Source organism: Saccopteryx leptura, chromosome 7 (genome assembly GCF_036850995.1).
Source record: "Saccopteryx leptura isolate mSacLep1 chromosome 7, mSacLep1_pri_phased_curated, whole genome shotgun sequence".
Lineage (NCBI taxonomy): Eukaryota > Metazoa > Chordata > Mammalia > Chiroptera > Emballonuridae > Saccopteryx > Saccopteryx leptura.
In genome coordinates, this window is record NC_089509.1 from 81,805,226 (window position 1) to 81,817,683 (window position 12,458).

Genomic DNA, 12,458 nt, shown 5'->3' on the forward strand with positions numbered 1-12,458 from the left:
AGAGACGTTTATGAGAAACTTCCCCCAAGTTCTTGCTTGCTTAGGGCAGGGAGCCTGTAGCTAGTGCATTTAATACCAACTTTATGGTTTGTTTAGGGCAGGGGTCCCCAAACTATGGCCCGTGGGCCACATGCAGCCCCCTGAGGCCATTTATCTGGCCTGCCACACTTCCAGAAGGGGCACCTCTTTAATTGGTGGTCAGTGAGAAGAGCATAGTTCCCAATGAAATACTGGTCAGTTTGTTGGTTTAAATTTACTTGTTCTTTATTTTAAATATTGTATATGTTCCAGTTTTATTTTTTTTTACTTTAAAATAAGATACGTGCAGTGTGCTTAGGGATTTGTTTATAGTTTTTTTTTTTTTATAGTCCGGCCCTCCAACAGTCTGAGGGACAGTGAACTGGCCCCCTGTGTAAAAAGTTTGGGGACCCCTGGTTTAGGAGTTAGATAAATTGCTCATAAGCACTGAAGAGCAAGGAAGAGGAAAGGAACTAAACCTATGGAATGTCCCTTTCTGTGTGCATTTTACTGGAGTTATCTCATTTAATTCTCCCAGTATTTCTCTGATGTAAATATTATTATCTTTTCCTCTAAACTCCAGAATTACATGAACAACTACTACCTCCTTCATTTCTCTTATGGGCATGTCAGACTTAACAAGTCCAAAGCACGGTTCCTATCTTCCCCAAAATAGTTGGATTCTTCTTCTCCAACTTAGTAAACCATCCACCCAGTTGCTCAAGTCAAAATGCTGGAATCCCTGGATCCATTTCCTCTTCCTCAACCCTACATCTATCACATAAGCGAGTTCTATATGTACCACCCCTAAAACAGCTTCCAAACCCTTCTCTTCTTTCTTTATTTACAACAACCATCTCAGTTCAACTTTGTTTTCATCTGTTGGGAATATTCAGATTCCCATAATGTCCTAACTGATGTCCCTTCTCCTGTGCTCCACGCAGCTGCCAGAGAGAGATCTTTGATACAAATTAGATCATGTCACATTCCCCAACTTTCAATTCTTTGAAAACTTCCCAGTATACTTAAAAAATAAAATCTAAATCCAACTTGTAAATCTCTACCTGCTCTGGCCCTTCCCACCTTTCTGACCTCAACTCTACGGCTCCCCCACCCCCAATTAGTTACCCTACTCTCATCACCCTGATTTTTCTCACTGCTCATTCCATCTAGAATAGATAGTCCTTGTTTTCACTAGTCTATTCTCTCTGCCCAGATCTTCTCAGTACTGGCACTGTTTGTCTTTTGTGTTTCATTTGAAAAGTCACCAATTTAGAAAGCCTTTTACTCCCTACAGATTACCCTGTATGATGGAATTTGTTTGTGGAATGTAAGCTCAAGAAGAGCAGAAGCCTTGTAAATTTTATTTTTATCTTTATCTTCAGCTTTTAGAATAATACCCACTATGAAGCAAAGGTCCAATAAATATTTTGCATGAAGTAATTAATCTTAGCAGGAAATGGAGGAACAGAGGGGTCATGTAAACTCCCCAAGGTCAAAAATGCTTATGTGTTAGATCGCACTCACAGGATATCTACCACAGCTTACAAATTTCCTACCACACACCCTTGTCTGTTCTGTAAATCCTGATACTAAAATTTACTACAAAAAGTGTTATTCTGGCTTTTTCTTTTTGAATTCTTTTTGGGTTTGGCTCATGGAAAGAGACTGGAGGGTGGAAGAAGAGAAAGGTAGGGGTATGTATACCTCCGTTCCTTGCTAGCAGGAGCTGAGTTCTAGGTTTTAGGAGACTGTTCCTGTCAGGGAGCCCTTCTCCAACAGCTCTAAACTCCAGTAACACTCTTTCCTTCCTACATCCTTTTATATCCAGCTATAATAACCACTTTCTACTATTTCACTACTGCTGGATTGCTCTATCATCCCTTCTCTTTTCCTTTAACCCTGTCTACACCTCTATGAAGAGTCCTTTCATTCAACTTTCCTTGGTGATGCCCTCCACTGTGCTCTGTCTTTCGGGTCAGGACCCTCACTGATACACAAATTTATCCTAAAACTTTCTATGATATATTGAAGTTAATGACTATATACACTAGTAATAAAATGTTTTTCTATTTTGATGATTTCTTGAATTATAATTTCATGAAATGCATTATCGACTATAAAATTCTGCTAAAATTACATTTTGGGGGGATAAGTCTATAAAAGAAGTCATGATGATGAAGAATCAACATTTCTAGAAGTCTATCAAAAATTTACAAAGCAATACCTGAAACCAATCAATGGTACAGCAGTTAACAAGAGCAGGGAACTTTCTAAGACGAATCCGAAATGCATCTCCAATGGGACTCATGGCAAGGACGACATGCAGTTGGTTGCGGCAGCGATCAATAAACATGTTGAAAAGAGCTATAGGGCTTCCATCTGTTTGTTTAGTTTTATCCCGTTGGCGATCTAACTGACGCATCTTATCGCATATCTCTTGCTTCTCATCTAATGCAAAGAGATTTGGAACTTCCCCAGCATTGAGCAGATTGTTGACATCTTCTAAAAATGACTCCTTTTTAATCTGAGTATCTGTAAACAGGAAGACACCATGCATCTCACCTTCAGCACATTTCCTTAAAATCACTTTTAAATCTTCATGCCACTCAGAGTTACCATAGCCCTTAGAGATTTCAACCTGGAAAACTGAATAATCAGCCATGTAGGCAGCTAATCTGGTGACAGACTGTCTTCCGCTCCCTCCAACACCAACCAGAAGAGCATGGCTGCGAGGCTGCTTTAGGATCCTGGAAATTCGGCTGATGTGTTCTATGGCAAATCGGAATAAGACAAGGTTCATGGTCTTTTTGCTCATATTGTTATATTCTTCCAAGTGAGCTTCTACTATCACTCGAAGGTTATCTACATTTGCAACTTCTCTATAGTTGGTATCCTCCCTCTTGGGATCGTGGAAATCACAAAACATTAGGCTGCGTAGGTCATCTTCTTCCACCACTCCATCCAAATCAAAATCCAAACTTTGAAAAAGCTCATGAAAATTTTCATCCATATAAGTCTTCAAAATGTCTTGAATGTAGTTAATAAGCCAACTTCTGTCTGCATTATCCAAGAGGCGATCATAATACACTCTAAGGACCTGTATAATAATTAAAAAGCAGCTTTAGGAACTTATTTATTTATTTATTTATTTATTTTGTTTCAGTTCTGTGCTAATCTCAAGTAATATAAAAGGTACTCTCAGGAAATTTGAATAGGATTGATTTAAAGTATATCCAAACAATCAGGACCAATTCATGATCATGTTTATTTTAAATATTCATTCTGGCCTGGCCGGTTGGCTTAGTGGTAGAGCGTTGGCCTGGCGTGCAGAAGTCCCGGGTTCGATTCCCAGCCAGGGCACACAGGAGAAGCGCCCATCTGCTTCTCCACCCCTCCCCCTCTCCTTCCTCTCTGTCTCTCTCTTCCCCTCCCGCAGCCGAGGCTCCATTGGAGCAAAGATGGCCCGGGTGCTGGGGATGGCTCCTTGGCCTCCGCCCCAGGCGCTGGAGTGGCTCTGGTAGCAACAGAGCGACGCCCCGGAGGGGCAGAGCATCGCCCCCTGGTGGGCGTGCCGGGTGGATCCCGGTCAGGCGCATGCGGGAGTCTGTCAGACTGTCTCTCTCTGTTTCCAGCTTCAGAAAAAAATAAATTATTATTATTTTTTTAAATAAATATTCATTCTGATCATATATATGATATTTGAAATAACATATAGTTACGGGCAGTCTTCAATAAATTAAGGCAATTTGAGGGGACTGAAGCAGATTGTAGAGATGCAAAGAATATCAAGGAGTAGAAAAGGAAAAAAGGTAGATAAGGTGACTGTCTTTGCTGGTCACTCAGCTATAGATAGAGCTGGGCACTGGTATCTAGGGTTTTCCAACTTCTCTTTTTTGAAGCCAGATAACATATTAAAAATTATTGACAAACACATAGACATTATTTTATTTTTATTGAATTTATTGGGGTGATATTAACAAAATTACAAAGGTTTCAAGGGTACAATTCTATATTACATCTTCTGAATAGATATATTTTTATAAAGAACATATTCTAAAAAAGAGAAAATGTCTTCAGTAGAAAACAAGTTCGTTTTGGCATTTGTTCATCATTTTATTGCAAGTCATTGCAGAAAGCAATCTACTAAAATAAACTTTGGTAATAGGTACATGTTATGGGACTATAAGAAACAATTAATCAGACTTGTTAACATAAAGTAACCGTTTCCTCAAAGTGGTATGAGTGTCCCTTGGTTACGGTCTATTTTGTACTGAATTGTATTCCCCCTAAATTCATATATTGAAGCTCTGACACTGTATTTGGAAAGAAGTCCTTTAAAGTGGTAATTAAGATTAAGCAAGGTCATAAATGTGGGGCCCTAATCCAATAGGACTGGTATCCTTAAAAAAAAAAAAAAAGAGGAGACACCAGAGCTCTCATTCTTTCTCTGCAGACACATGAGAATAAAGACCATGTGAGGACCCAATGAGAAGGCAGCTATCTGCAAGTCAAAAAGAGAACTTTCACCAGAACCCTATACTGACAGCACCTTGATCTTGGACTTCTGGTCTCCAGAACTATGAGAAAATCAATTTCTGTTATTTAAGGCACTCAGTCTGTGGTATTTTGTTATGGCAGCACTAGCAGACTGATACATATATAAGTAATGTACATTCTTGTCAGCAAAATTTCTGATATTTGGGGGAAATTACTTGAACTTATCTACATCCCTTTTAGTAGAGGCAACAGTAAACAAAAATATAGAAGGTGCCAAGTGATGTTCAGTGTTATGAAAAATAAAGCAAGACAAAGAATAAAGAGTTATGGGGGTGGGGTAGGTAGGGATGGTCCAAGTTGAGCCTCTATGGTAAGTAGGTATTTGATCAGAGAACTTAAGGAGGTAAGTGGGTAAGCCTTATCAATAATAGGGCTAGAGTGTTCCAGGAAGAAGGAATATCAAGGGCAAAGTTCCTGAGGTGTAGAATGCTAGACGCTTCCCAGAGTAAGATGTGGCCCATGGGTGAAGCAGAAGCTGAAGAGCCTCCGGCACTCGACATGGCGGATGAAAAGCCCAAGGAAGGAGTCAAGACTGAGAACAACGATCATATTAATTTGAAGGTGGCAGGGCAGGATGGTTCTGTGGTGCAGTTTAAGATTAAGAGGCATACACCACTTAGTAAACTAATGAAAGCCTATTGTGAACGACAGGGTTTGTCAATGAGGCAGATCAGATTCCGATTTGATGGGCAGCCAATCATGAAACAGACACACCTGCACAGTAGGAAATGGAGGATGAAGATACAATTGTTGTGTTCCAGCAGCAGACAGGAGGTGTCGACTAAAAAGGGAACCTGCTACTTTACTTCAGAACTCTGTTTCTCCAGACCAAAAAGGCATTCTCAATTAGAAAACTGCAATTTGGTTCCACCACATCCTGACTACTACCATATAGTTTTCTCTATTCTTTCATTTCCCCTTCCCCATTCCTTTATTGTACATAAAGTAACTGATGTATGTGCACAAGCATTTGCATTTTTTAAAAAACTAAATGGCCAATGGTATGTTTTGATTGACATCAAATGGAGATGGGATGGGGGAAAATACTGGTTCTGGGAAAATGCCCCCTTTCTCCATTAGTGGCATGCTCATTCAGCTCTTATCTTTATATTCCAATAAGTTAGTTTGCTTTCACTGTTTAACAAAAGAAAAGAACAACATAAGAATCCTTGCATACCTTGTTTGATTGGAGAATTTTAATGTTTTTCATCTATTATTGTAAAACCAAGGACAATTTTATAACTTTTTTGTATGTAGCTGTTACATGTAGGGCAATCTGTCTTTAAGTAGGGATAAATTACTCTAAAAGAAATGAGTCCTAGATAGTTTTCCCTTCACGTCAAGCGTCTTGTTGTTTAAATAAACTTCTTGTTTAAAAAAAAAAAAAAAAAGATGTGGCCCATGACAAAGTGCTGCCTTAGGCAATGCCCTCCTTCAGTGAGTCAACGGCATCCCCCTTCTCATCTTTTTCCCTCCCCACCATTCAGCATTATTTCTATTACCCACACGAACTACCAGGCTGACAGCCTGTGTCCATGTCCCAGAATGTAGATTCCACTCAGGCAACTAAGTGACCTACAGTGGAGTGGAGCAAGAATCTGCAGATCATACTGTTCTGAAGAATCACTTTCCGGGACCTTGCTGTTGCCAACATTTCCTAGTGGAATGGACCTTAATTTGGACATATATTTGAAGGTGTGAGGATTTAGAAATTCAAATTGTAAATTTAAAAAAAACAGAACTTTTAGAAATTTATGTTTCTGTAGCAATAGTTTTAACATAGCACATTCCAATTTTCTTGATTTCTTAACTATATTGTTAAAATGAAAATAACTATATTATTTATATGTTAAAATGGAAGAACATTCTTTCTCTAACTTCTTATGTTCTTTGCCCATTTTAAATATATTGAACAATTATTTTTTCATTTCTTTTTTTATTAATTTTAATGGGTGACATTAATAAATCAGGGTACATATGTTCAGAGAAAACATCTCCAGGTTATTTTGACATTGGATTATGTTGCATACCCATCACCCAAAGTCAAATTGTCTTCTGTCACCTTCTATCTGGTTTTATTTGTGCCCCTCCCCTACCCCAACCCCTCCCTATATTCTTTCCCCACCCACCTCCCGGTAACTACCACACTCTTGTCCATGTCTCTGAGTCTCATTTTTATGTCCCATCAATGTATGGAATCATATAGTTCTTAGATTTTTCTGATTTACTTATTTCACTCAGTATAATGTTATCAAGGCCCATCCAGGTTGTTGTAAATGATCCGATGTCATCATTTCTTATGGCTGAGTAGTATTCCATAGTATATATGTACCAAAGCTTTTTAATCCAGTCATCCACTGACAGACACTTGGGCTGTTTCCAGATCTTCGCTATTGTGAACAATGCTGTCATAAACATGGGGGTGTATTTCTCCTTTTGGAACAGTGCTATGGTGTTCTTAGGGTATATTCCCAAAAGTGGGATAGCTGGGTCAAAAGGCAGTTTGATTTTTAGTTTTTTGAGGAATCTTCATACTGTTTTCCACAGTGGCTGCACCAGGCTGCATTCCCACCAACAGTGCAGGAGGGTTCCCTTTTCTCCACATCTTCGCCAGTAATTATTCTGTATTGTTTTGTTGATGAGCGCCATTCTGACTGGTGTGAGGTGATATCTCACTGTGGTTTTAATTTGCATTTCTCTAATGATTAGTGATGTTGAGCATTTTTTCATGTGCCTACTGGCCATCTGTGTGTCCTCTTTGGAGAAGTGTCTATTCATTTCTTTTGCCCATTTTCTGATTGGATTGTTTTTCTTCTTGGTGTTGAGTTTTACACGTTCTTTATAATTTTGGTTATTACCCCTTATCAGACATATTCTCAAATGCGTTCTCCGATTGTGTAGTTTATCTCTTTATTCTGTTATTGTCATTAGCTGTGCAAAAGCTTTTTAGTTTGATATAGTCCCATTTGTTTATCTTGTCTTTTATTTCACTTCCCCATGGAGATAAATCAGCAAACATATTGCTTTGAGAAATGTTGGAGAGCTTACTCCCTATGTTTTCTTCTTAGATGCTTATGGTTTCATGGCTTACATTTAAGTCTTTTATCCATTTTGAGTTTATTTTCATGAATGGTGTAAGTTGGTGGTCTAGTTTCATTTTTTTTGCAGATAGATATCCAATTTTCCCAACAACATTTGTTAAAGAGGCTGTCTTTACTCCATTGTATGTGCTTACCTCCTTTGTCAAATATCAGTTGTCCATAAAGGTGTGGTTTATTTCTGGGTTCTCTGTTCTGTTCCATGAATCTATATGCCTGTTCTTATGCCAGTACCAAGCTGTTTTGAGTACAATGGCCTTGTAGTATAACTTGATATCAGAAAGTTGATACCTCCTGCTTTATTCTTCCTTTTCAAGATTGCTGAGGCTATTTGTGTTCTTTTTGGTTCCATATAAATTTTTGGATTATTTGTTCTATATCTTTGAAGTATATCATTTTTATTTTAATTGGTATTGCATTGAATTTATAAATTGCTTTGGGTAATATAGACATTTTAATGATGTTTAGTCTTCTTAACCATGAACACAGTATATGCTTCTATTTGTTTGTATCTTCCTTGATTTCTTTTAACAATGTTTTATAATTTTCAAAGTACAAGTCTTTAATCTCCTTGGTTAAATTTACTGCTAGGTACTTTATATTTTTGGTTGCAATAGTGAAGGGGATTGTTTCCTTAATTTCTCTTTCTGAAAGTTCATTGTTGGTGCATATCCTGCCACGTTGCTGAATTCATTTATCAGGTCCAGTAGTTTTTTGACTGAGACTTTAGGGTTTTCTATATACAATATCATATCATCTGCAAATAATGATAGTTTTACTTCTTCTTTTCCAATTTGGATGCCTTTTATTTCTACTTCTTGTCTGATTGCTGTGGCTAGGACTTTGAGAATTATGTTGAATAAGAGTGGTGAAAGGGGGCACCCCTGCCTTGTTCCTGATCTTAAGGGGATTGCTTTTAATTTTTGCCCATTGAGTATGATGTTGGCTGTGGGTTTGTCATAGATGGCCTTTATCATGTTGAGGTATATATATTCCCTGTATTCCCACTTTGCTGAGAGTTTTGATCATGTATGGGTGCTGGATTTTATCAAATGCTTTTTCTGCATCTTTTGAAATTATCATGTGGTTTTTCTCCTTTCTTTTGTTTATATGATGAATCACATTGATTGATTTGCGAATATTGTACCAGCCTTGCTTCCCCAGAATAAATCCCACTTGATCATGGTGTATGATTTTTTTCATATATTGCTGGATCCGGTTTGCTAATATTTTGTTGAGGATTTTAGCATCTATATTCATCAGGGATATTGGCCTATAATTTTCTTTCTTTGTGTTGTCATTGCCTGGTTTTGGAATCAGAATTATGCTCGCTTCATAAAAGGAGCTTGGAAGTCTTCCTTCCTCCTGAATTTTTTGAAATAGCTTGAGAAGAACAGGAGTTAGTCCTTGTTTGAATATTTGGTAGAATTCACTTATGAAGCCATCAGGCCCAGGACTTTTCTTTTCTGGGAGTTTTTTGATAACTGTTTCGATCTCATTTACTGTAATCGATCTGTTTAGGTTTTCTGATTCTTCCAGATTGATTTTTGGAAGATTGTATGTTTCAAGAAATTTGTCCATTTCATCTAGGTTGTCTAGTTTTTTTTGACATACAGTATTCATAGTATTTTCTTACAATATTTTGTATTTCTGTTGTGTCAGTTGTTTTTCCACTCTCATTTCTAATTTTATTTATTTGAGTCCTCTCTTTTTTTCTTGGTGAGTCTAGTTAAAGGTTCATCGATCTTGTTTACCTTTCCAAAGAACCAGCGTCTGGTCTCATTGATCTTCTGTATTGTTTCTTTAGCCTCTATGTCATTTATTTCCATTCTGGTATTTATTATTTCCTTCCTTCTACTACCCCTGGGCTTTACTTGCTATTCTTTTTCTAGTTCTTTTAGATGCAGGGTCAAATTCTTTATTTGAGCTTTTCTAGCTTCTTAAGGTATGCCTGTAATTCTATGAATGTCCCTCAGCACTGCTTTTGCTGTGTCCCATAAATTTTGAGTTGATGTATGCTCATTATCATTCCTTTCTAGGAATTTTTTTATTTCTTCTTTGATCTCATTGTTAACCCATTTGTTATTTAATAACATGCTATTTAGTTTCCAAGTGTTTGAGTATTTTTCAGTTTTTATGTTGTGGTTGATTCCTAGTTTCATGCCATTGTGATCAGAGAAAATGCTTGATATGATTTCAATCTTCTTAAATTTGTTGAGACCGCTTTTGTGCCCTAACATGTGGTCTATCCTAGAGAACGTACTATGAGCACCTGAAAAGAATGTATATTCTGCTGCTTTAGGGTGAAAGGTTCTGAAGATATCTATTAAATCGAGTTGATCTAGTGTGTCCTTTAAGTCTGCTGTTTCTTTGTTAATTTTCTTTCTTGAGGATCTATCTAGTGATGTTAGTGGGGTATTGCAATCCCCTACTATTATAGTATTGCTGTTAATCTTGCCCTTTATATCCATCAAAGTCTGCTTTATATATTTAGGTGCTCCTATATTAGGTGCGTAGATATTTATAATGGTTATATCTTCCTGTTGGATTGCTCCCTTTTTCATTATGTAGTGTCTTTCTTTATGTCTTACTATAGCCTTTGTTTTAAAATCCATTTAGTCTGATATAAGTATTTCTACCCCAGCTTTTTTTTCATTTCCATTTGCATGAAATATTTTTTTAATCCTTTTATCTTCAGTCTATGTGCATCTTTTGTTTTAAGGTATGTCTCTTGAAGACAGCATATGTATGGGTCCTGTCTTCTTATCCACGCAGCTACCCTATGTCTTTTGATTGGATCATTTAATCCATTTACATTTAAGGTTATTATTGATATGTAGTTGTTTATTGCCACTTTATTCTTTAAAGCTGTATTCCTCTTTTGCTATATTCTTTGATCTGTTTACAACAGGCCCCTTAGCATTTCTTGCAGCATTGGTTTGGCTGTAGTGAATTCCTTGAGTTTTGTTTTGTTTTGTTTTTTTTGTCTGGAAAGCTTTTTATTTCTCTTTCAATTTTAAATGATAGCATTGCTAGATAAAGTAGTCTTGGTTGTAAGTTCTTGTTCTGCATTACTTTGAATATTTCTTGCCATTCTCTTCTGGCCTCAAGTGTTTCTGTTGAGAAGTCTGATGTCATCCTTATGGGGTCTCCTTTGTAAGTGATAGCCTTTTTTTCTCTAACAGCTTTTAATATTTTTTCTTTATCACTTAGCTTTGGTATTTTAATTATGATGTGTCTTGGTATAGATTTCTTTGGGTTTCTCTTTAATGGAGTTCTCTGTGCTTCTTGAACTTGTGAGATGTTTTCCTGCATTAATTTACGGAAGTTTTCAGCTACGATTTGTTTGAACAAAGTTTCTATCCCTTGTTCTTTCTCTTTTTCTTTAGGAACCCCTATGATGCGGATGTTATTTCTCTTCATGTTGTCACAGAGCTCTCTTAGAGTTTCCTCAGACTTTTTGAGTCACTTTTCTTTTTTCTGCTCTGCTTCTGTGCCTTCATTTATCTTGTCCTCTAACTTGCTGATTCAATCTGCAGCTTCATCCATCCTGCTTTTAATTCCTTCCATTGTGGTCTTCAATTCTGATATTGTATTTGTCATTTCTGACTGATTCTTTTTTATTATTTCAATTTTTTTTGCTATCTATTTATTTAGGTGTTCATAATGACCATCTATTATTGTTCTAAGCCCTTTGAACATCCTAATAATCACTATTTTAAACTGTGCATCCAGTAATTTGGTTATATCTGACTCATTCCTGTCCTTCTCTAGGGATTTCTTTTGATTCATTTGAGTTGCATTTCTTTGCCTGCCCATTTTCTCTGTGTATAAGAAGGGTTTGGCCACTGGAGTCCAATGGGTATTGCCTCTGTGCTCCCTAGGTGTGGTCTGTCTGTAGGCCTGCCACCCCCTCTGCCACTGCCTAGGGTGTTTGGTATGGGGTTGCCAGCACCTGCCTGCTATGGCTGTTGCTGCGGTTTCCACCTCTCCTCCAGGGGAGGGGCTATGTTCACATGCCTAGCTCTACAAGCGTCAGCTGGTCTCGGCCTTCACCCTGCCCCTCAGGTGGGGTTGCACAATGCACTCGGGCCATAAGCCTCGGCACCAAGGGCAGGGGTGAGTACATTTGCTCGGATCTCTGCCTATTCCCGGGCTCCCACCCTTCCCCCGCAGGTGGGGTTGCAGGCCAGCTCGCAGCTGGGCTGGACAGCTTTTGCACATCCCTCCACCCCCACTGGGCTAGACTGAGCTCATGCCTGCCTCAGGCGTGGCCGGCCCGGCTTACACCCCTGCAGAGGGAACTGCACTTCCACGACTCCTGCTCTCCAGCAAGCCCTCAGCCATGTTGGTAGGGACATTGCATCTCAGACCCTAATACTCCATACTGTAGTCCTGAAAGCTCTCTCCTTCTAAGCAGCTCTGCTCTGAGTGCCCTGGGAGAGCTTGTTTGGCTGGTATCCTGCTTCCCTTTGCTGGTATTGCTGGTTCCAGGGAAAATATTCACTTCATATTTGAGGAGTGACTCAGCCCAGGGGTTAGGGTGGCTCTCCCTCAATGTGTTTCTCCCTGTACCTCCTAGATTACACTCCCTTTCTGTTGCTCTGGTCCTCTCCTCTCTTCCTGTCCCCTCGAGCCCCAGGTGGGTGGTTGTGAGAGGTTTTCTGCGTGGTCCCTTTAAGAAGAATGCTGGGTCTGGGAAAACTATCTCTTTCTCAAAAACAGTATTCTGACTTGTTTTGTAGCTAAATACTGTCCATACGCCTCTTCTAGGCTCTGGGG

General features: G+C 38.5%; 1 protein-coding gene and 1 pseudogene across 1 annotated transcript in view; one reads left to right on the plus strand and one right to left on the minus strand.

Moving 5' to 3' along the window:
• The window catches only part of DNAH7 (dynein axonemal heavy chain 7), a 256,542-nt gene that overhangs the window by 106,790 nt on the left and 137,294 nt on the right, over positions 1–12,458 (minus strand). The window contains exon 41 of the mRNA XM_066345867.1: positions 2,246–3,118. Coding sequence (XP_066201964.1) covers positions 2,246–3,118 — 873 coding nt within the window. The remainder of the gene's footprint in view (positions 1–2,245; positions 3,119–12,458) is intronic.
• Positions 5,058–5,639, plus strand: LOC136378554 (small ubiquitin-related modifier 2 pseudogene; annotated as a pseudogene).